The 20,170-nt window shown below is 45.5% G+C and overlaps 1 protein-coding gene across 1 annotated transcript in view; it reads right to left on the bottom strand.

Annotated features, from left to right (window-relative positions):
* Window positions 1–20,170, bottom strand: part of EPHB1 (EPH receptor B1) — a 467,125-nt gene that overhangs the window by 115,220 nt on the left and 331,735 nt on the right. The window contains exon 5 of the mRNA XM_001151617.7: window positions 10,779–11,114. Coding sequence (XP_001151617.1) covers window positions 10,779–11,114 — 336 coding nt within the window. The remainder of the gene's footprint in view (window positions 1–10,778; window positions 11,115–20,170) is intronic.

Below are 20,170 nucleotides of genomic sequence, written 5' to 3'. Positions count from 1 at the left end.
GAAAACTATAGCAAACCTGCATTCTGTGACCCTGCAACCATGGGAGGCTGTGGAGGTGTCTGTGGAGCAGGATACTCTTCAGGCAGGCATCTAAGCACTGTGATGGCTGCTGAGGACACAACCATTGGTACTCACATGTCAACTGGGGCATGTCACTGGCCTCTGCCTCCCCTCAGGCCTGCCAGCCTTTCCCAGGTGTAGGACAAGAGCAGAGCACTGGCAGCTTTGGTCTGTTTAATGATTGATCATGAACGGCAGTCCACTCCAAACACTAGCAGTGGAGAGGCCACAGGAGATACCCCACCGCAAGTTGTGTGCCCGTTACACCTGGATCTCATCCCCACACATTCAGCCAAACCCCTAATGCAGCTGGAGGACCCACCACCACCACCCTAAGGCTGACATCACTGCCACCAACGCTGGGCAGGGGAGCTGCACCTGCAGTCACTGTGACCATCCTCCTCCAGGCCTGGAGGTCTGAGTCTTCTGGCCTGAAGGTCCAGAGCCCCTCCTCCTCAGAGCAGCCCACCAGGCTGCACAGGCGGGCTTCCATCCTGCCATGCCCACTCTTTAGCCCCTTTCTGGACATCACCAGCCCCATGGAGTTGTGGGCCTCTTCTTGATTCTGACTTTCCCACTGACTACTGAGCCCACCCCCACCCTGGGCCCTCCACTTACAAATCAGGAAACTCCCCTGTACCCACCTCCTTCCCTCAGAGCCTTCACTCCATGCCTGCATTAAGGAAGAGCAGCTGTCCCTTGAGGACACCTTTGCCTTGCAGCCCTCTCACCTGGTGACAGTTTATGATTTTGCATCCAGCACACCTCAGGGTCAGGAAGTGGGGTGTGTCATCCTTGCTCCCCACTGTCTCTTTCACACCATCACTCGCCATCTCCTGCACCCTTTGCAAAAATGCCATTTGGCTAGACCACCACTCTCCAGGTCTTGGGACCACCATATGCTCCCTCCCACCGTCACGCCCCCATTCATTGGAGGCATGAGCTTCAGTCTTTGTCTTCCTCTCTACCCTGAGCCTTGCCCTCCTGTGTGTGAGTTCAATGTCCACTTAAACAATATAATCTCGGTTCCCTGGCCTCTACAACTCTTCCATGCCTGCCAATTCCCATGGCACACTTAGACTCTGCTTTGCCTAAACTCACTCGATTTTCAAAATCACAAGTCTAAATATTCTGCTTCCTCACCACAACCTCAGATGAGCCCACTGCAACTCTTTTTGGCCTCATCTGGCACTCTTGGCCTTTACTTCCACCCAATGCATCTGCCTTCTCCTTTATTCATATCCATTATTATCCATCTTAGGCTCCATCTTTGCAATAACATAATTCACAATACTGCTCAAAACCTTAGGCATATGTTGCCTTTATCTTTTCAGAGCATATGACTGTCAAAACTCAACCAGAGGTATATTTGTGATCTGTTTCTTGTAGGGCCTGCTGTCCCGGAACCATATACTGCTGAGAAAGCCACATAAGAGGAAAAAGAGGTGGCTTTCTAAACATGTGATCACCAACTTCAAATGAGCTCTCAATACTTTCCAGAAATATTGAATTTACCTGGGTAGTTCCATTTCCCATTCTCTTCAATAGCACTGCCAAGCCTTTTCCATTCTCCTCAAACTTTCAACCCCAATACTTCCCCCTTCACTCTCAGCAACCAATCTTATTTCCCACCTTCCAGAGAAAATAGAAGCCTGAATATCCAACTGCATAAGTAATATCCTGATTTGAGTACTCAAACTCTCCACAAATTATGCATGTGCAGAACCGAACCTGTCTTCTGTTGATGCAGTCCCTGAATACTTCTGGGAGCCCCTGGGGAGGTCTCCTCTGTACTCGCAAACTATACTCTCATTCTCCTGCTTTGCTTTCTTTGTTCTCCATATCAGCTGCCTTCAAGACCCCTCAAGGAACACTGCTTATTAAGCCAGATGGCCAGGCCCCTCCCTGAGGACCTGTGGTCCTGTGGGAACATGGTTTTCAGTGCTTCCTCAGGCAGCACCAGGCTCAATGCCACTCTGAGAGCCCTGCCTCCATGGTTACTGGTGGTACCTCATCACATAGTCTCAAGGCTGCCTGTCTGTGCCTCAAACTTCATAGCATGCCTCACACAAAGCTACTTTCCTTGCCCTCCCAATCCTCTATCCTAGGCACTCACTCCCATCCAGGCCATCAGATGATGAAACAGATGGTAGCAGGACCTCACTGTCCTTCTAGGGACCCAGTCTCCTGCACACCCACCTCCTAGCAAGCTTCCCTCCCTACATGCAAGCCCCTTCCTGCAAACAAAGACCAGCCCGCTGGTTTCGGAGGCAGCACCAGCATGTGACATGGTGTAAGGTCAGCCAGGACAGCTTATAGCAGAGGACACATTGCTGAGGGGCAGGGTTTACTGGGAGGAGAAAGACACGGCCTTTTCCCTTGGGAGCCCTCAGTCTGCCAAGAGAAATAGAGCCTAAGCACATAAACAACTAATGCACATCCAAGAAATCACTGTATTGTCCCTTTAACAAGCACAATTCAGAGAAGGGCAACATACATCACCGTTTCTACAGGGCAGATGCGCTCTTAGGGGGCATGACTGGGCTCTTGTTCCCCCAAGCTGTTCTGAATGGTGAAAGCGTTTGCTCTTCTGTCAAAAAAGAGAAAAAAAAAAAAAAAAAGGAAAGGAAAGAAGCGCACACGCTTTAAAATCCTAAGGCTCAATTCTACAGCAAAGGTTTTCCTGCAGTTTGGCTACCAGAAGGAAACTGATCCCGAGGCCTGAGGGATTGGCAAAGAGTTTACCTTGCACTGAAAAATATTTGTGGTCCAGCGTTGCCTTTATTTACCCAGAACATTCTATGTGCCTTTTTCCTCCATCTTTCACATCCGCTCAGAGAAGATGTTAATTTTCTGAAATTAAACACTTAGCTTGATTACTGTTTTGTTAATTGCTGCATTCAGAAACCCCTGGTGTTCCTGCCTGTTTAACATGGATGGTACTGTGAAAATGATAGGCGCGGGGCTGGCATGCAGGGGGACAGACAACAGTGCTGGGATGCCATCCCAACCACCCTCCCTGCAATTGCTCAAGCAGCTGGGACCCTGCCAGTGGGGGAGGTAGGACAGGCCAGGTCATAGAAGAGCAACTCCCACAGAACATGGTTATGGTTTGGGGGTGCAGTGCACACAGGAAGCCTGAGGTCTTACCAACATCTGGGAGAATGTAAGGGGTAACTGCAATCACAGCTCCCCACCCAAAGGTGCCTGATAAAGGAAAGATCACAGAGACAGCTAAAGCTGCACCATTTGCTGATGCTTGAGATTACTTTAAGAAAGACTGAAGCATTCATTCATATATTTATTTAACAAGTTACTAGTTCATTCAATGAACATTTATTGATTGCTTTCTATATTTCAGGTACCCAACTAGACACCTATCTGGACACAATAGTCAACAGGACGGATACAGGGCGTTCTCTCCTGGAGATGCCAGTCAGTTCATGGAGTTGACTTGACTTGCCACAGGAGCATGGAGGATGGATCACCTGCACCCTCCTCCCTCCCATCCTCTTTGCCGCTTTATGAGATGCCTCTTTATGGGATAGCTCACAAGGTGAACAGCAACTATCTAATAATCCAACTGGTGTCCCCTCTCCAATAAGGGTTATAACAATCTCATGTGGATATGAGATCCTTACAGGGTAAGAAATTTCCTCCAGTCTCATTGTCAGTAGCCATTTTTACTCCTGAAGCTATGTACTTGGAGTGCCTGGACCAAGATGGAGTAAACAAGCAAATAGGTCCCTGAGTCCTGTGGGCACTCTGGTACTCCTAGCAGAGTGAAGGCTGTTCTGGAGCTGTTAGCAGCATCACAAGCCACTGCTCACAACCTGGAAGGAGAATTCCCATACCCAACCACTGTGTGTCCCAGCGTGTGATATCCATCCACAAGGAGTTCATTCAAATTGGTCTGTTGAACAATAAAATATCCCATCAAACACATTGTCACTGTATAGCAACATCCACCACAAACTGAAATGCTCTCTGGCAACGACACGTGGTTCCATCCTAACTTTTGAAATGTAAGAGTGGGCACCACAGAAGAGGGTGGTACCAAGAGCCCAGCTGAGGGTCCTGCACCCCATCAAGTCACTTCCCAATCAGTCACCTGCTTACTTTGTGACTTTTCTGGGCCTCTGATCCCAGTCTCAGTGAGTGCTGTCGACTAGAATGCAAGCTCCACAAAGGCACAGATTTTTGTCTGTTATGTTTGCTGCTGTGTTCCCAGTGTCTAGAGCAGTATATGGCATGCAGAAAGGCCTTGAAAAATATTTGACGAGTAGGCGAATAAATGGGAGCCCCTGAAAAGCAGTACCCTTGAGCCAGTACTTGCAAGCAGTACTTGGTGAGCAGTCATAAAGAATGTGTTCAGTGAATGAATACATTTCCAAAGTTAAAATGCCCAAACAAACCAATCCCTTTGAGAGTGGTTGAGTCTCTCTGTGTTCCTCTGAGTGGATCAGGGCTTGTAGCATCATCCTAAGCAACATTCCCTAAGTTTTCCTGCAAGAAGCCACAGCGGAGGAAGACTCCAGATTACATGACTAATCTGGGAGGGATATTAAGATGTTACCTGTGGGTCACCAGGACACATTCTCATCACCACTCCCCAGCCAAACACTTACATACTAATGCTCATCTGTGGGGACTGAAGCCATCTGGCAAATATTTATCAAGGCTCTCTGTGCCTGGCATTGTGTGGCCGCTCTCTCAGGAAACTGGTGGTAGGTGAGAAAGTGTGATTCTCCACATAGCTCACCATCTGGTGGAGGACCGCGAGGTTGCCAAGGATAGAAGCCAGGACATTGGTCAGGGGCAGTGCCATCTGCCGACCCTCTGAGCTCAACGGAGAACACATCATTGTTTGCAAATGGCCAGGGCCTTTCTGAGGCCACTTGGAAGTTCCTTCCCAATGCCAGAGCTTAAGAAACAATAAAAACAAAATTTTCTAGAATTAACAATGAGAAGAAAGCAATGAAACAAACTATGAAATTGAATTAAGAACAGTGAAAATTTTACTTGCTTAAGTTTTTTTTTTAACTTTTCTTTATTAACTTCAATGAAAGTTTTCTTTCAAGTCCTTCTAGTCTTTAAAGTTCTCACTCAATCTTTTCTCTGTGTTGGAGCAAATTTTGCCTGCTAATTTCCAATAAGCACAGCCCTTAAAAATGAACTGGCTTCAGCATATGGATCTTAACACTCCACATTTTTACAGGCAGCAGTGTAATATTGTTTTAATATTTAATTTTGAGATTTACATAATATCTTTCCTCCAAAGAGCTCAATATATTGCAATATCATAAAATTCCTTTTCATATTCAAAGATTATTCTTTATGCATGCAAATACTATATTTAACCAAGGAATAATGCAAATTAGGTGATGTATTCAGAGGAATTGATGGGCTAGGTAATTCTTTTGTAAGAAAATTAGTGTATCTGAGTGATTTTAACTGTCTAAGAACTTCAAAAGTGCCTTAAAAATGGACAAACTATAGGGGCTTGTAACTATTAACAGAAATAGTGCAGCATTTTTAAAAGAAAAGTAAGTAATGTGTTGTGTCTGTGTTGTGGGCATGATGGATAGTATTCCACATGGAAGTGGCACGCAGGCCATACATGAACTGCATGTAATATAAATGTCAGATATAAATTGTGCTGATAAGATCATGCAAGTGAGGGGAAAATTGTTGCTTCTTCAAATACACAATGAGGAAAGATAGACAGGCTCCTCTGAGCATCAGAATCATCCAATGGCAGGTACCTAGGTTCTGGGCTCCACTTCCTCCCTTATCATTAGCTCACTGGGATACAGACTTTGCTACTTTCGTTTCTGGTGCCTACCCCTCCCAGCACAGACTGGAGAAACCAATATCTGTTATGTATCTGATACAGATAACATCAGTCCCAAACAAAGAAACTGTGAAGGCTTGGAAGGAAACAGTCTAGGGAGAAAAAATACGGCAAATTGCTCTCTAGCTGAAGACATATTCCCAGAAATGATGCTAATCTCTCAGTCCATAGCATAGTTTACAGAGTGATTTTCTATCTGCTCTCTCGTTTGCTTGTCCCTATAGTACTAGGAAGCAGGTATCATGACACCTGTTTTATAGGCAAGAAATGAGGGATCTTGCCAGTTAAATGAACTTGCATGATTCATGTGAGGAGCAGAGAGGGGAAGCAACCCCAGGAATACCCCACTGCACTCTGCCACCATGAGCCCAGAGGTGAGGAAGATGACTGCCCCGTGGTGGAATGAGAATGGAAAACAGAGCATGCTTGGCAGTAAGACTTGGGTTAATCAGATTCACCCTCTGAATCAGAGGTTACAAACCATCGCCAACAGGCTAAATCCAGAATTGGATTTGTTTGGCTCTCAAGTGCTTTAAAATTTTCTAATCAGTTGTCAACATTTTAAATCTGGATTTTCAGCTTATAAAATCAGGCAGTGCTGGGCATGCAACTCTTGCTGGAGCTGAACAATGGCTGCCTCTAAAGTTCCCTGCAGTCCCCACCACTCCCTATTGCCTTGTACCTGACTCTGCTTTGCTCCTCTCCATTACCTGCCTGGCCTTAGGGGTCTTTGAGTTTGTTCTCTGGCTTAGATGGTCCCAAGCTCATGTGCTGGTCTGATTCATCTTTTATACCCCCAAGATTTCCTCTGAGGTCTTCTTTTCCAACTTTGACACTCCGAGTCTATTTGACAGAAGAGAGAAGTAAAGTTTGTCATTCACTTAATTCTCTCTGACAGCCAGATGATCCGGCCATCAGTCTGAATCTGGGGCCAGATGCCAGAGAGTGACTGCAGGAGTTAGTGGTGATAACAATCTCTCTGCAGATCACTTGGCCACTGGAACAGAGAGAGTTGCACCTGATCTGGTCTATTTTAAACTCATGGCAGCTGTATTCAGTGCAAGGATGTATCCCTGAAGACCTCACATAAATCTGAGCTTGCATAATTCATGACCAATCCTGACCAAAGATGATGGACAGTTTTTGACAGCTAAAATGGCCTAGCAATGTGGCAACAGCTTAGAGAGAGCTTACGACTTACACAGTCCACTATAATGTGATTTTTCATCAGTCTGAGGATAAAATGGCCACAAAACATCTCACAGCCAAGAAATGATGTTTCTCAGAAATATCTGCAGCCTAGGGAGGTGCAAATGATGTTTCTTAGAATCCTTTGTTGGCTGTGAGATGCTGAGCAAATTCAAAACTGCTCTGACCTAAATTTCTTCATCTGACCCACCTTCTCTGTAAAAAGAACAGAAACAAAAACAAAAACAAAACACGTGGTAGGGGTTGGCACATTGGAGGTGCTCAAAGATGTCAGTTCTCTGCCACTGCCTTTGGACTGGGTAAGGATCCAGTCCTGAAACTCTCCAAGTGATACCTGGTCCTTGAATAGTCATGACTATATACATAATTGGGGTCATGATGGGAGAAGATGAAGGCTCTCTGAATCTCAGAACTCAACAGACAAGCTTGTCTCTGAGTGAAAAACTGTATCTACCATGTGCCCAATGACCAAAAAACAAATGATAGCAAAAATCTCCAAGGTCTCTTCTTAGATCACAGCTCTTGGAATCAAGAAGAGCCTATTGTTGGAGACTATGAAATGGGGAGCCCAGAGGTACTGTCCACTTTTAGGACAGAACACTATAAGGCAGACACAGACAAGGGACATCCTGTTGATCTCTTTCTAATCCTAGATTATCCAAATCCCTTTAAGTCTCTGCTTTCTTATTAGAAAAATAGGAACAATAATCCCCAAGTCATTGTGTAATTATGAGGATTAAATTAGTCCACACAATTCCAAAATTCTTTGTGAACTCAAAAGAAACACAAACATGAGGTGTTAACTATAATAATTATTACTCATCTATTTCTCAATCAGGACCCACTCAATAGTCCCCAGCCACTTCACAGTTTGGGCAGTTCCAGACATAGAGTACGCATTCAATAAACACAGGTTGACTTAATGATTGATCCCAGGACTCCTCTTGGTCAAATTCTTTGCCTGCCATCTAGCTACTCATGACTCAAACAGTAGGACAGGTGGCCACAGGCACAGAGAGGGGTCATACCATACCATGAAGCCAGGGGAGGAAGACTGAGCTAGATCTGACCCAGTGTGAGCTAGAGTGGACCAGCTCAGGGGTATTCTGGGAAAGTTAGACATGTCATGACCTGTTGGTAACACATGGGTCCACCCACCTCAGCCCTTAATGGATCTGAGTCATTAGAGTTTTTATGATGCCTACTTTTTAGTCTCTTGTCCACCTCTGGTAAAATGCATAGCTTCTGTTCATGGTTCTAAACTGTTCTCACAGAAGTTCAGGTTTGAATGTTTACTTTGATGGTTCTCATCTTTAAAAAAATACTATCTGTTGGTTGAAAATAATTTGTATTTACACATAGATTCATCAAATCAGTGCGATGGCACCCTGTTCCTCAGTCCACAGCCCATAGATTAGGAACCACTGGTCAACTTGATATTTGTTTTACAATAACCATGTGCTACCAAGAAGAAATTGCATCCTTCTCTCAGCGAGTGTAAACTCTCTGACACCAGAATTCCAGAGTTACCAAACAGGGAATCATAGATTGGAAGGTGATAATGGAGGCCAGGACTACAAAATCAGGGATAATTAAGATTAAAGGGCCTGCCAGAGGGGGAACAAAGCACATGAGAAGTGTGCTCATGGAGGTGCAAAAGGGTGAGGATACAAATGAATATTTTGCATGTTGGTAATGCAGGGCCCCTTGCAAGAGCCTTGGTCCCCCAGCTCCACTGCAGTCTAGGAAGGTGCAGATGGCAAGACAAGCAGATGGGCAGGTTCGGGAATAGCAGGGTAAGAGAAGGGAGGGCAGAAATAAAAGCAAACCGATATAAGTGGCAGGTTTGTTCGCACATGCTTAGAGAGAGAGAAAAGACAGCCAAGCCCAGTGTAACATGACAGCCTGGCAGGATTGTCATTCCCAAAAGCTGGGACACTAAAATATTTCAGCCAGTTTTCTGCCTAAACTCTTCAAGGGAAATACTGCTAACAAAGGCTGCCCATGTTACATGCTTAACATAATGCAGAAATTACCATTCTCCTTTCTTTGGGTAAGACAAAATGTCACAACCTTTGTCTCTACGGCACCAACACTGTGGTCACCAGCTGGAGGCTTCTACATTTCCACTCTTATTTTCTCACTACACACGTATGCATGTAAACACGTGACCATACACATACATACAAACACACCACATGAACACACACACACACACCCACACACAGCAGCAACGCAGCCATCTGGACAGACATGCTCTCCTACGACACCTTTTTTCTTCTCAGTTCTGACAGCTTAAACTCAAGATTCATCTGCCATCAAAGATGCCTAAGATGCCTGGTTTTAAAAGAAGCAGAGTGAGTCTGAGGGTGGGGAGGTGAGTAGAAAAGGATGGAGTAGAAAAGAGGAGGTCAGAGAGGGGGAGATACACAGAGGAAGAGAGAGCAGAGATAGATGCTTGGCTCCTGCTATTCTACTAACAAGCTGTCCTTTTAGAATTTGTTAATTGAGAAAAATCTATAATTCCAAATAACATCATGGTCCACTGCCTATGACCCCCATTGCCTGTGCATGTGATGTTCACTTCCCCTCTGCAGCCTTGCACAGTAACCCCCGGAGAGAGATTGCTCATTTTTCTCTAACTCCCTTGGTATTTACTGCATGCATATAGCATTTTACCTTGCAGCTTTGTGCTTTGTATCTATATCCTCTAAATTCTTCAGTTAATGAGTTTCATGGGAGGAACAATAGTGTCCAAGTATCACTGCATCCTTCACTGTGTCTAATCCACAGCGTGGCACACAGTACATGCTAAATGACTGTCTCTTAATGATGAACGAATAAATAAGTGCATGAATGGACTCGTTAAATTGATATAAAAATAAACAGATTCTTGCAAGAGCTGTGAAAAGTAATAAAGAGAAAAGATCAGAAGAGTGTAAGATTCAGAAATAAAGAGAAAGAAAATGTGTTCTGAGCTATGCATCCCACAAGGATGTGCTGGCTATCAGGAGCGATCTATTGCCATCTATCTGAGGTCTCAACAGCAGCATATCATTCATCAGAGCAAGCTATAAAGGAGAATACACTTTTGAACTACATAGGTTTAATTGGAAAATGAAGGTAATATTGATTTTATCATATGATCTCTGGAAAATTTCTGTCATTGGGTTTCCATAAAGCATCATTTGTCGTCCTGTTCTCAAAGTCTTTCAGTGCCTCCACTCACTCACCATCTGTCTGTCCATCCATCTGTCCACCTACCTAGCCCTCTGTCCATCTGTCCATCCATTTACACAATCCTCTGTTTGTCCACTCACACACCTGTCTGTCCATCTCTTCATCCATCTTTCCAACAGGATTTGTTGAGCTCAGGCTGGATGAAGAGCACTAAGTCCTATTCTGGCTTGGATATACCTCTTTGCTTTTGTGCTGGGCAAAAGAAAATCCCCTAGTCTGCAGCTCATTCTCAGAAGCACAACACTACACCTGCCTTCTCTATGTGATCACAAATGCCCATCACCTGACACCTTCACTCCTGGGCAGAGGCCTGACAGTACACTGGCAGGATGGGTGTGGCTGCAGCTGTGTCCCTGCCTAGAGACAAAGAGCCAGCCACACATCCAAACAGGAGCACAGAAGCCTCCAGACTTACCGGCTTGGTTTGTGGTGATGTTGACAGAGACGTGCTGTGGGGGGAAGGGACTCTTGCTGGAGACTCCATTGATGGCCTGGATGTCAAAGGTGTAGGGGGTGTGGGCCCACAGGCTGCTGATGGAGACGCGGCACTCCGTCAGGCCCAGCTGCCTGGGCACAAACTCCACATTGTCGTCACAGCGGGAGCAGCTCCGGCGGTCTGCCCGGCACTTTTTGCAGATGATGTTGTAGGTCACATCATCCCGCCCACCTGTCTCCCTTGGAGGGTGCCACTCCAGAATGATGGACGTCTCATTGACGATGGAGATAACATTGCGGGGACCTGATGGGACGCCTGCAGGGAGACAAAGAAGGTCCAGTGAGGCTAGACATAAGCTTCCTTGTCCGGCAGCTCTCTTGTCTGCCTCTGGTGCATTCCCAACCTCATCAGTGCGCTCGCCTCCCACTCCTTCCTCAACCCCAAATGGCTATGCTTCAATTCATTTTAAAAGAAGAATAGGTGAACAGAGATGACAACTTGTCCCTAGCTCCCATTTCAGTCATCTTCACTGAGGCTTTTCTTCTTTCAATCATGTGTGCCAAGGGAAAGACGGTTCCAGGACCTGGGTTTAAGGCCTTTTGCTCTCAGGATCAAGCCACATCCTCCAGCCAGGTTTAGGTTTAATAAAATGTATATATATTGAACATTTACTGGATTCTTTGTCTAATCTTAATTGGTGTAGAACTCAAGGGTAGAAGGATATGAGTGGCCCCTCCAAAAACCCTAACATATTCTGAAATTCTGCACAAAATCTCACACATTTGGGATCTATCTGGTGTGTGCGTGGTAGCAGGGATGCATCTCTGTAGGACAGGCTTCCAGAGCACCTGAATAGATGTATATTTACATTGGACCAGCTTTGGCACATGAGAAAAGAAGCAGAATTGGGTGGGAGAGGTTCATGTAGTCACTTTGGGCCCCATGACGTAAGAAAACATAGGAATGTGTTTAGACATTCTGCTAGCTGCTTTATATACATTACCTTATTTATTCCCCCCAAAGACCCCTACCAGGAAGATAAAATAATTATCTCAATTTAATAGAAAGGGGAAGTAAAGCTTAGAAAGGAGGCTGGCTATAGATCGCATAGCTCTGTAAGAACTGAAGCCAGTGTGAAAGCCCATACCTGCCGGATTCCAAAGCTCACGTTCTCAACTATAGCCCTGCTCTGAACAGACCTTCTCTTACAAACCAGACAGGCTCACTGGGACTCACAGAGGGCAGCCTCTTTCCTCTGGAAAGCTCTGTTTATGGCTACTTTTCACAATCTGGCAAAAACTGAAATGCCTTGTTGCAAAACTGTGGAAATCCTGGTGCTTCACAGAAGAGCAAAATATTGCTGAATTAACGGCCACAATGCTGGGCATTTTGAGATTAAGTTGGAGAATCTGCTGCCCAAAACCAGAACAGATCATAGCCTCAGGTTCCCAAGCCTGAGCCTTGCATCTCCTCAGTGTCTAACTGATAAAAATGAATCCTGCCCGGAAGCCCCCCTTTCGAATGGCAGGTCTGCTGGAGCAGCCGCTTCAGATAGTAATGCATTCAGAATTCATGCACGTGACTGTCACCAGCTGAACGAAGACATGTGTAAAGTGGTTCATGCTGGAGACAGGAATCAAATGCCAACACAAAAAATGAGGGAATAACAACAAGGTCGGGGGGCACCAGGGAAGGATTCTGTGTTGAATCAGTCAACAGCAAGCAGCTAGAGCAGAAAGCAAATATTAAATCGGGTTCTATTAAAACTTGAAAGAAAATCAGTACTGTACCATATAAAGCCCATTAGGCCTGAGCTAAAGCACAGCGTTCATGCATGCATGTGACAGGGCAGAATTCATGGAGCATTTTTACTGAAGTCTTGCAAACAGCATTCAAGAATTCCCCACCCATCTGCCCAGGAATAAACATCCATCTCTTTTCAAATAATCACATAGCTAGTGCTGGGAAGGCAGTCAGTACTGTCCCAGGTAGGCTCTTTACAGGGCTGGGCCAACCTTGCCACACACTGCACAATTCATTACCATCCATATTGGTCACTGCCTGTCTTGGACACATCTGTTTGCTTCTAACTGATGGGACTCATACCACAAGCTCTCAGCAGTCAACGCAACTCTTGTTAGTCTCACTTCTATAGCAGAGAGCCTAGACTCACCCGCGGGCCCCTGTTTCTCATTTCAAAGTAAAGGCATTCACTGAGTGCTTGCTTTATACTAGGTGTGGGGTGAATCTTTTTATCTCACTGCATCCTTGGGACATCCTGAGGCTATCACTCAGAAAGCAGCCTCGGGTGAAGGGGCAGAGGCAGGCACTGACCAAGAGAGTGATCATCCATCCCTCTCACCCATTGAGACTTTCCTCCTTCAATTATTTCCTCTCTCCTTTGAGCTTCAGCTACACTCTCCCCACTGACTCCAGCTTCTCAATGTAAACTCATACAAGTCTTTGCCATTTTCAAACCAAAACATCATCACCTGGCATCTATCTACATTGCACACCCTCTCTTCTTTACTCTTGGCTCAGCCAAGCTTTTGCAAACAAGAGCCTACACTTACTGTCTTTCCTCTCTCCCTGCTCAGCCAACTGAAGTCTGATTACTTCCCCACTTCTCTGCCATGACTGCTTTTCCTTTAGCTTTCTATGTGACAAATCCAGGGAACACAATTCAATCCTTACCTTCTTTGATACCTGTGTAGTCACCAGTCAGGCCCTGGGAGCCACATCTTCTGTATCACCTAACACATGGACCATTAGCACAATCTGTCCATCTTCCTCTACTTTTCCTTAGACATGTTCCTTCCTCTCTATCCCCATGGCCTCAGAATTCTGGGCCTCATCATTTTTCCTACCCTATTGCAAAAGCCTCCTAATTAATTCTCCAACATTGCTTCTGCATTTCTCTGATACAGTCTCTTCTGCCAGAGTATGAGTTCTAAATTGCACATGGAGTCATAGCGTTCTTCTGCACAATTTCTCCCCTGCTTCCTGATTATCCAAAATGGTTGCCCTCCTTTCCATGTCATTCAAGCCCCCGTGGGACCTTGCTTTTCTTGATCTCATCCCTGGCAGTTGACCTTCACCCCTCATATTTTGGCTAATAGAAATGTTCCTGAAATTGCCTGTGCACACTAAACTCTCTTCTTATCTCTGAGCCTCTACACAATGTTTTTCCCTCTGTCACAAGTTCTTTTCCCTCTGTATCAACTTGAACTCCTGCTCACTCTTCAAGGTCTAGCACCCATTCCACTAGGACCCTTCCCTGAGGCCCAGCAGTCATGATCTCCCTATCTGGGCTTCCATAGCTCATTTCCAGGTGCCTAAGTCAGATTCCATCATTGCATTGTGATAGTCTCTTCCTCTTTGTCATCCTCACCACACTGTAGCCTCCTGGTAGACAGGGGCAGTTGTCTGGTCTGTTTCTGTAATTACTATCCCCAGACAGCACTTTGCCCTCCCACCTGGTTTTCTACCTTTGCTCAGTGTGCATGGAAAAGGTCCCATGTATATCCCCCTCTCCAGCGTGAGACAGGATGCCTTGCTGTAGGTGGATGGAGGGGCCTTGGAGAGGCCTTGAAGTAGCAGCAGTAATCAGTGATGACCCACTGCTTGTTACTCTGAGTGGCAGAGGCTTTGGTGAGGCAAAGGTGGCAAATGAAGAGCTGGATGGAGAGTTTTGCCCAGTCTCTGATCTAGTGGCCTCCCTGACAGCTGGGAAGACCCACCCTTGTCGATGCTGCTCCATGTCTGTTCATTTGCTCCCAGCTGCTCAGGAGGAAATGCAGTGAGTTTCCTCCCCCACCCCCACCCCCCATTCCAGGGGAAGGGTTTTTTTCCATGTTGTTTTAATAAACGTCTTCATATAAAGCAGCCACTGCCCCCTTCCCATTCATGTGTGCTTTTCAGAGCAAATGCATCTGTGGCGCATGAATAGGGGCTTGTGAAGGTCATGGTTGTTGAGTGCAGGAGTACATAAATCTGAATCCCTTCCTTCCAAGGAGCAGAAACAGACATTAAGGGCCTTCCCTGGAGAATGGACTCAGAGGGCTAGGAGAGCCAGACATGCCCTGCAGTGTATCATTCCCCTGCCTCCTTGAGGGCAGGGGTGTGTCTTCTTCCTCCCACAGAGCAAGTGCCAGTGCATATTTGTGGAGGTGAACAGAATCTGGGCCACAAAAAAATGATCATTCATTATTTACTCATTCACTCATTTACTCCCGTAACTAATACTCCCGGCATTCTTTTCGGCACTTGAGAGGCAGAAAAACCAAGACAGGCAAGCTTATTCTCTTATGGAGCTTATATTCCAGTGAGAGAAAACTAATAGAATAGAAGGAAACAGAGAAATAAATGAAATTATTTTAAATAAGAATAAGTGTTATGAAAAAAAAAGCACCAGGGCTCAGATGGCCTCCTAACAATGCTGGGTTCTGTCTCTTATTCCCATGAGGCCCGCTCCAGGGCTGGCAAGCCAGTGCCTCATGTCTGGGTGGTTAAAATGATGATGGCCCCAGGTGTCTGTGCCGTAGCATCCTGATAAGATGGGCATATTCCTGCAGGTAGACTTCTCAGTCTCCCTATGGCCAAATGAAAGTCTGACCAGGGTAGATTTGGCGTCTGCATAAACCTCCCTGGAGGAAGATGCTAAGCCACTTCCCTACCCATCCAGGCATTGCCTCGTTGGCTTGGAGCCCTACTCTTGCAGGGAGTATTCATCCAGAATCTGGGCCCCCAGCAACATCTCCAGGAAGGAGGCCAATTGAGACCACTAAACAAAAACATTACAAGGGGGAGCAGAGAGGGAAGCCAGAACAGAGAAAGAAAATCTGCCATCTCCTTCCGCAAAAGCCCTCAGTGAATGCAGTGGCAGGGCTCAGCACCGTGGTCTCCCCGTCTAAGCTCCATGCTCTTCCTCATTTTTCTTAATTACATACAGACAGGCTTTTTGAAGCCTCTCTGATCTGTTGCCACGGTTACTTCTGATGAATGCATTCTGTTTAAAGGGCTAAGGAAATTCAGTCCTTTTAAAGGATGGGAGAAGTGTTGAGCTGTGATTTTCTGTTTGGGTGAGGAGGGAGTGTGGTTGGTCATGAGTTTTGAAGATGGGTCTCCAGTGTCCTCCAGGATGTGCCTGAGAGGTTGGCTTAGCCTGCATGGAGCACGGTTGTCACTGGAGTTAAACAGAAAGAGTTAAACAGGATCCTTCTAGACCCACAGGGCCAGCCCAAGTGCTACCATATTAAGACAGAATCTCCTGCTTCTTAATGTGATTTGGGCCAGATGATTTTTTAAAGAATGGTGAGACAGGGTGTGTGGGAGAGAGAGGGTGAGTTTATTTGCAGGCATTAAGCTGGAAATAAGAGCACTCCTGAGTAATCAAAGTGAAAATCTGCTGAAGACAGGTAAGCCCCCAAAGCCAATTCCTTTATCAGGAATCTTAATAAGGCTAACCTTCTGGTCTCAGAATTTAGTAGTAAATTTCAGGCTGGTACAAGGTGCCAAGCAGGTCGGGTCTAGCTCATTGTGCATTGCTGAAGCCAGGGTCTGTGTCCTGGGATCCCTCCCCGTTGGGTGCTGGTGAAGGTGGCAACCACGGTGGTTGTCCACAAGGTTGGAGCTATAACTTGGGAGAAACACTCCCCTGGAAAACCCCACATTCAGGCTGGGATCATGCTCCTCTGCATCAGGCCAGAGGTGGGGCCCTCCCTACTCTGTGCATGACCACTTACAGAATCTGATAAAATCAACAAAGCGTTTCCCCCAGAAAAGTGAACACGTGTTGCAACACATGATTTTTCAGACTCTGAGGGGGTTCTTAGTCCCCCGAAACCAACCGATGATCCTCCTAAGTGTTCACAGTAACCAAGTTAAAACATATTCTCTAGTTGGTTGACCTTGAGAAAGTGAACTTCTAAGTCTCAGTTTCCTTATCTGAAAGATGGTAGGTCAGAGAATTTAATGAGATGACATGCCTAAAGAGTTTAACTGTAGCTGGTCCACAGAGAAATTGAGTAACATCAGAGGCTAGTGGTAGTAGTAGTATTTGTATTGTCATTATTGGATTATCTGGAATCTTCACCTGCTCATGTAATTAAGACTGACCTAATTCAGCCACCCTTTCTTGAGCAGAGACCTCTCATTCAGAATTATGCTAAAGACTGTGAAAGCCATGAGGTCATGGAACCTATGTTGGGGAAACCTGATGTAGGAGCCCATACCTAAGGAGTGCTGGAAACTGTGAACACATACAGTAAAGGATCAAAGTGGTACAGATGCAAAGGGTTACAGATGCTTGGGAAAAGACATGACCAGTGCAAATCAATAGATTCAGAGATGATCTCTGGTACCTGTCACAGAAACACCTTGGAGTCTGCCTGCCCCAATCTGCACCTTCCTGGCCACCTAGCCCCAGCAAGCACTTCTACCAAGGGGTAGAACCTTAGCCTTGAGCATGGGGCTGTGTCTCCAGAATGGGTCCAGTTCTTATTAGGTACTGGGCTTGTGACTTCTGTCTGTACCTGTATCTCTGCTTCCTGGCCTCCCTAGAGGTAGCCTGACTTTGACTTGGTATCTGGTATTCATTGTCCTCCCCTGACCTATGGGAAAGGAAACCTTTCCTTTACTCCCACAGCAAACTGTGCCCTCTTTTCTTTCTCTCTTTAGGTGAAAGAATTGCAGTGGGGTCTGGGAATAAGCCAGGAAGGACACTTGATACTCAAGACTCCTAGGTATTATCAGTCAGGAAAGCAACAAATGTAATGTTCTCCATGCCTGAGAAGATTCAAGACTGTAGTTTGGAAAAATTACTTCAATATGAAGTTCAATATTGAATATGTACTTCAATATCGACTTTAGCACTCTTCAATATGGAATGAAGGTGAAGAGGTGGTAGAGAGGGTGACCAGAAAATGATATCAGGCATATGGATGGTGGGAGAGACTGTGGTGTGAGTGACTGGGAAAGTAGCATGGTCCAGAATTCAATTTTCAAAATAAGGATTCTACCAGAGTGTTTCTTTCTCCATTGGTTATTGTGACACAGCTACTTAAAGGAACCATGTCTGAGTGATTGGAAGGCGCCCTGGAGAAGGTAAAAGGATCTTTGAGATTTTATGGGGAAGCAGAATTCAAGAAGCAGAAGCAGATAGGGAAATGGGGACTGTAGAAGTTTGAAGAGGTCTTCTATGGGGGCGAAATATGCAGGGAAAAAAGTTAGGCTGGTTATTATACCTAGCCCAAAGTATGGCACACACGGCTAAAAGCAGGATGGGTTGGAGGATAACATAAGCCAAAAGAGGGAAAGTTTCAACTGTCAGGGATGTAGTACCATTATCAAATAAACATGAATTCAGCTTCATGTGCAGTGGTTGTTTCTTCTTGATAAATGGTTATTTGAAAACAATGCCAAAACAAAAGAAAACAACACCAAACCTTTATTCTTTCTAAGTACCATTTGTGGTTATGACACTCTCTAGCCTAAGTTCAGCTCTCTTCCTCTCCTTCTCTTGCTCCTCCTAAGTATGATAGTAATTTCTTTTCCATCATTCCCTCAACAGGAGCACATCAGACAGGAATGACCAGCATCATAGAGGAAAGGGCTGTGATATTTTGCAGCATGTTGGTTCAGGACCTTGGAGAGTGGCATAAGCCTATGTGTTCCCTGTCCCTTTCACTGAGTTCTCTGGCCAACAGTGGGGGTGCTTCTAAAGATTCTATGTCAGGCATCATAATAAGATCCCAATAACAGAGGTCAGTGGTGCAAGAGTTGCCCTGTTTTACCATAGGGGAGGGAGGTTACTGAGGCAATATGGGAAACGAGGAATAAGTTACCAGGGGCCTGTGGAAACTAGTGGCACCAAAGTGGACAGACTGGTAAGTAATTTAAAGGATGCCAAAGACATCCACCTCTCAATAGCAGAAGCTTGGAAGGGCTCAGGATCTTCAGAAAAAAACAGACCAAGAATTGTCTGCAATCTGCCGACAATGAATACCAGACATATGGGACATGGTTTTGCTCAATATGGAGTAAGTGGTGTCTGAAATTCTGAGGTGTCCCTTCAAGAGAGGGAATTGTGCTGAGGGTCCAAAGCAGCAGGTGCTGGCTAGAAGGTTGGTTGATGCCTGTCTCACCGCAAGCTCAGGCATCCTTTGAGGCTCCTGTCCTCAAAGTGTAGGATATCTCACTGGGGCAAGGAGGAGAGGGCATTAAAGCTCAGGGAAATCATGTTGGTCTACTTTTTCTAACAGCCATGTGAGCACAACCTTATCAGAGAAAATTTTATACCACCTTTGAAATCAGCTTTAAATGAACCCCAGTAGCAAATTACTAAGGATGGGAGGTCACAGATCTTCAGATACAGACAGAACTGAGTTGAATTCTGGATTTTGGCATAGCCTATCTAAGCCTCAGCATATTCACTGGTAAAATCTGCATGATGATCACAGTAACCCATAGGAGTGTTGTAATGGACTACCAATTGAGCAGTGTAAGTAAAGGTTTAGAACAGTGCCAGTCACTTAGGATGGCTTCTCTATTGGCAGCTGTAATTTTTAACTCATTGTTATATGGTAATGATGAATGTGAAGACAGTGACACAGACACTGCCCTCATGGAGCTTATTCTCTAGTGAAGGAGTCAGAAAACATTTCAATACGTAGATAAATGAATAGTATCAGCAGTCATAGGGCTCTGATGATACACAGAGAAGGAAGAGGGGAGACAGCATGCTGGTGTGGTGAGGGGAGCTCTCTCAGAGCAGAGGCCATCTGGACAGAGACCTGAGTGTGATGAGACAGAAGCAATGCAAATATCTAGAGGGAGTGTTCCCCATCCCAAAGGACAGGCATGTGCAAAGGGCCTGAGGTGGGAATGTACTTGGTTCCTTCTTTGAGGAAGATCAAGGAAGCAGCATGGTTGCCATAAAACAATCAAGAAGTAGAGGGGTCATAATAAAGATTAGAAAGGTAGTGGGGGAGGCAGACTCATAAGTCCTGGTTTCAGCCTGCCAGGAATTTTACTGTAAATGAGGTGTTACTGTAAGGAGGGCTCTGAGCAGAGAAATGACATGCTTAGATTTATGCTGCCTCGTGGAGGACAGGCTAGAAGAGGATAAAGGTGGAAGAAGGTAGACCAATCAGGAGGACACAGCAGTCATCTAGGGGAGAGGTGATGGTGGCTTGGGCCAGAATGACATCAGCGGAGGAGATGAGAAGAGGCAGATTCTGAATACTTTGTAACATCTCTGAACAGCACGAACAGTCTTTTTACAGATACTATGTCACTATTTTCTCTCAAAATTCTATGAGGCATTATTATCCCCAACTTAACAATAAGAAAACAAAGGCCCAGAGTGACAG

The sequence above is a fragment of the Pan troglodytes genome, chromosome 2 (genome assembly GCF_028858775.2).
Source record: "Pan troglodytes isolate AG18354 chromosome 2, NHGRI_mPanTro3-v2.0_pri, whole genome shotgun sequence".
Classification (NCBI taxonomy): domain Eukaryota; kingdom Metazoa; phylum Chordata; class Mammalia; order Primates; family Hominidae; genus Pan; species Pan troglodytes.
This window is presented reverse-complemented; position numbering and strand designations above follow the sequence as displayed.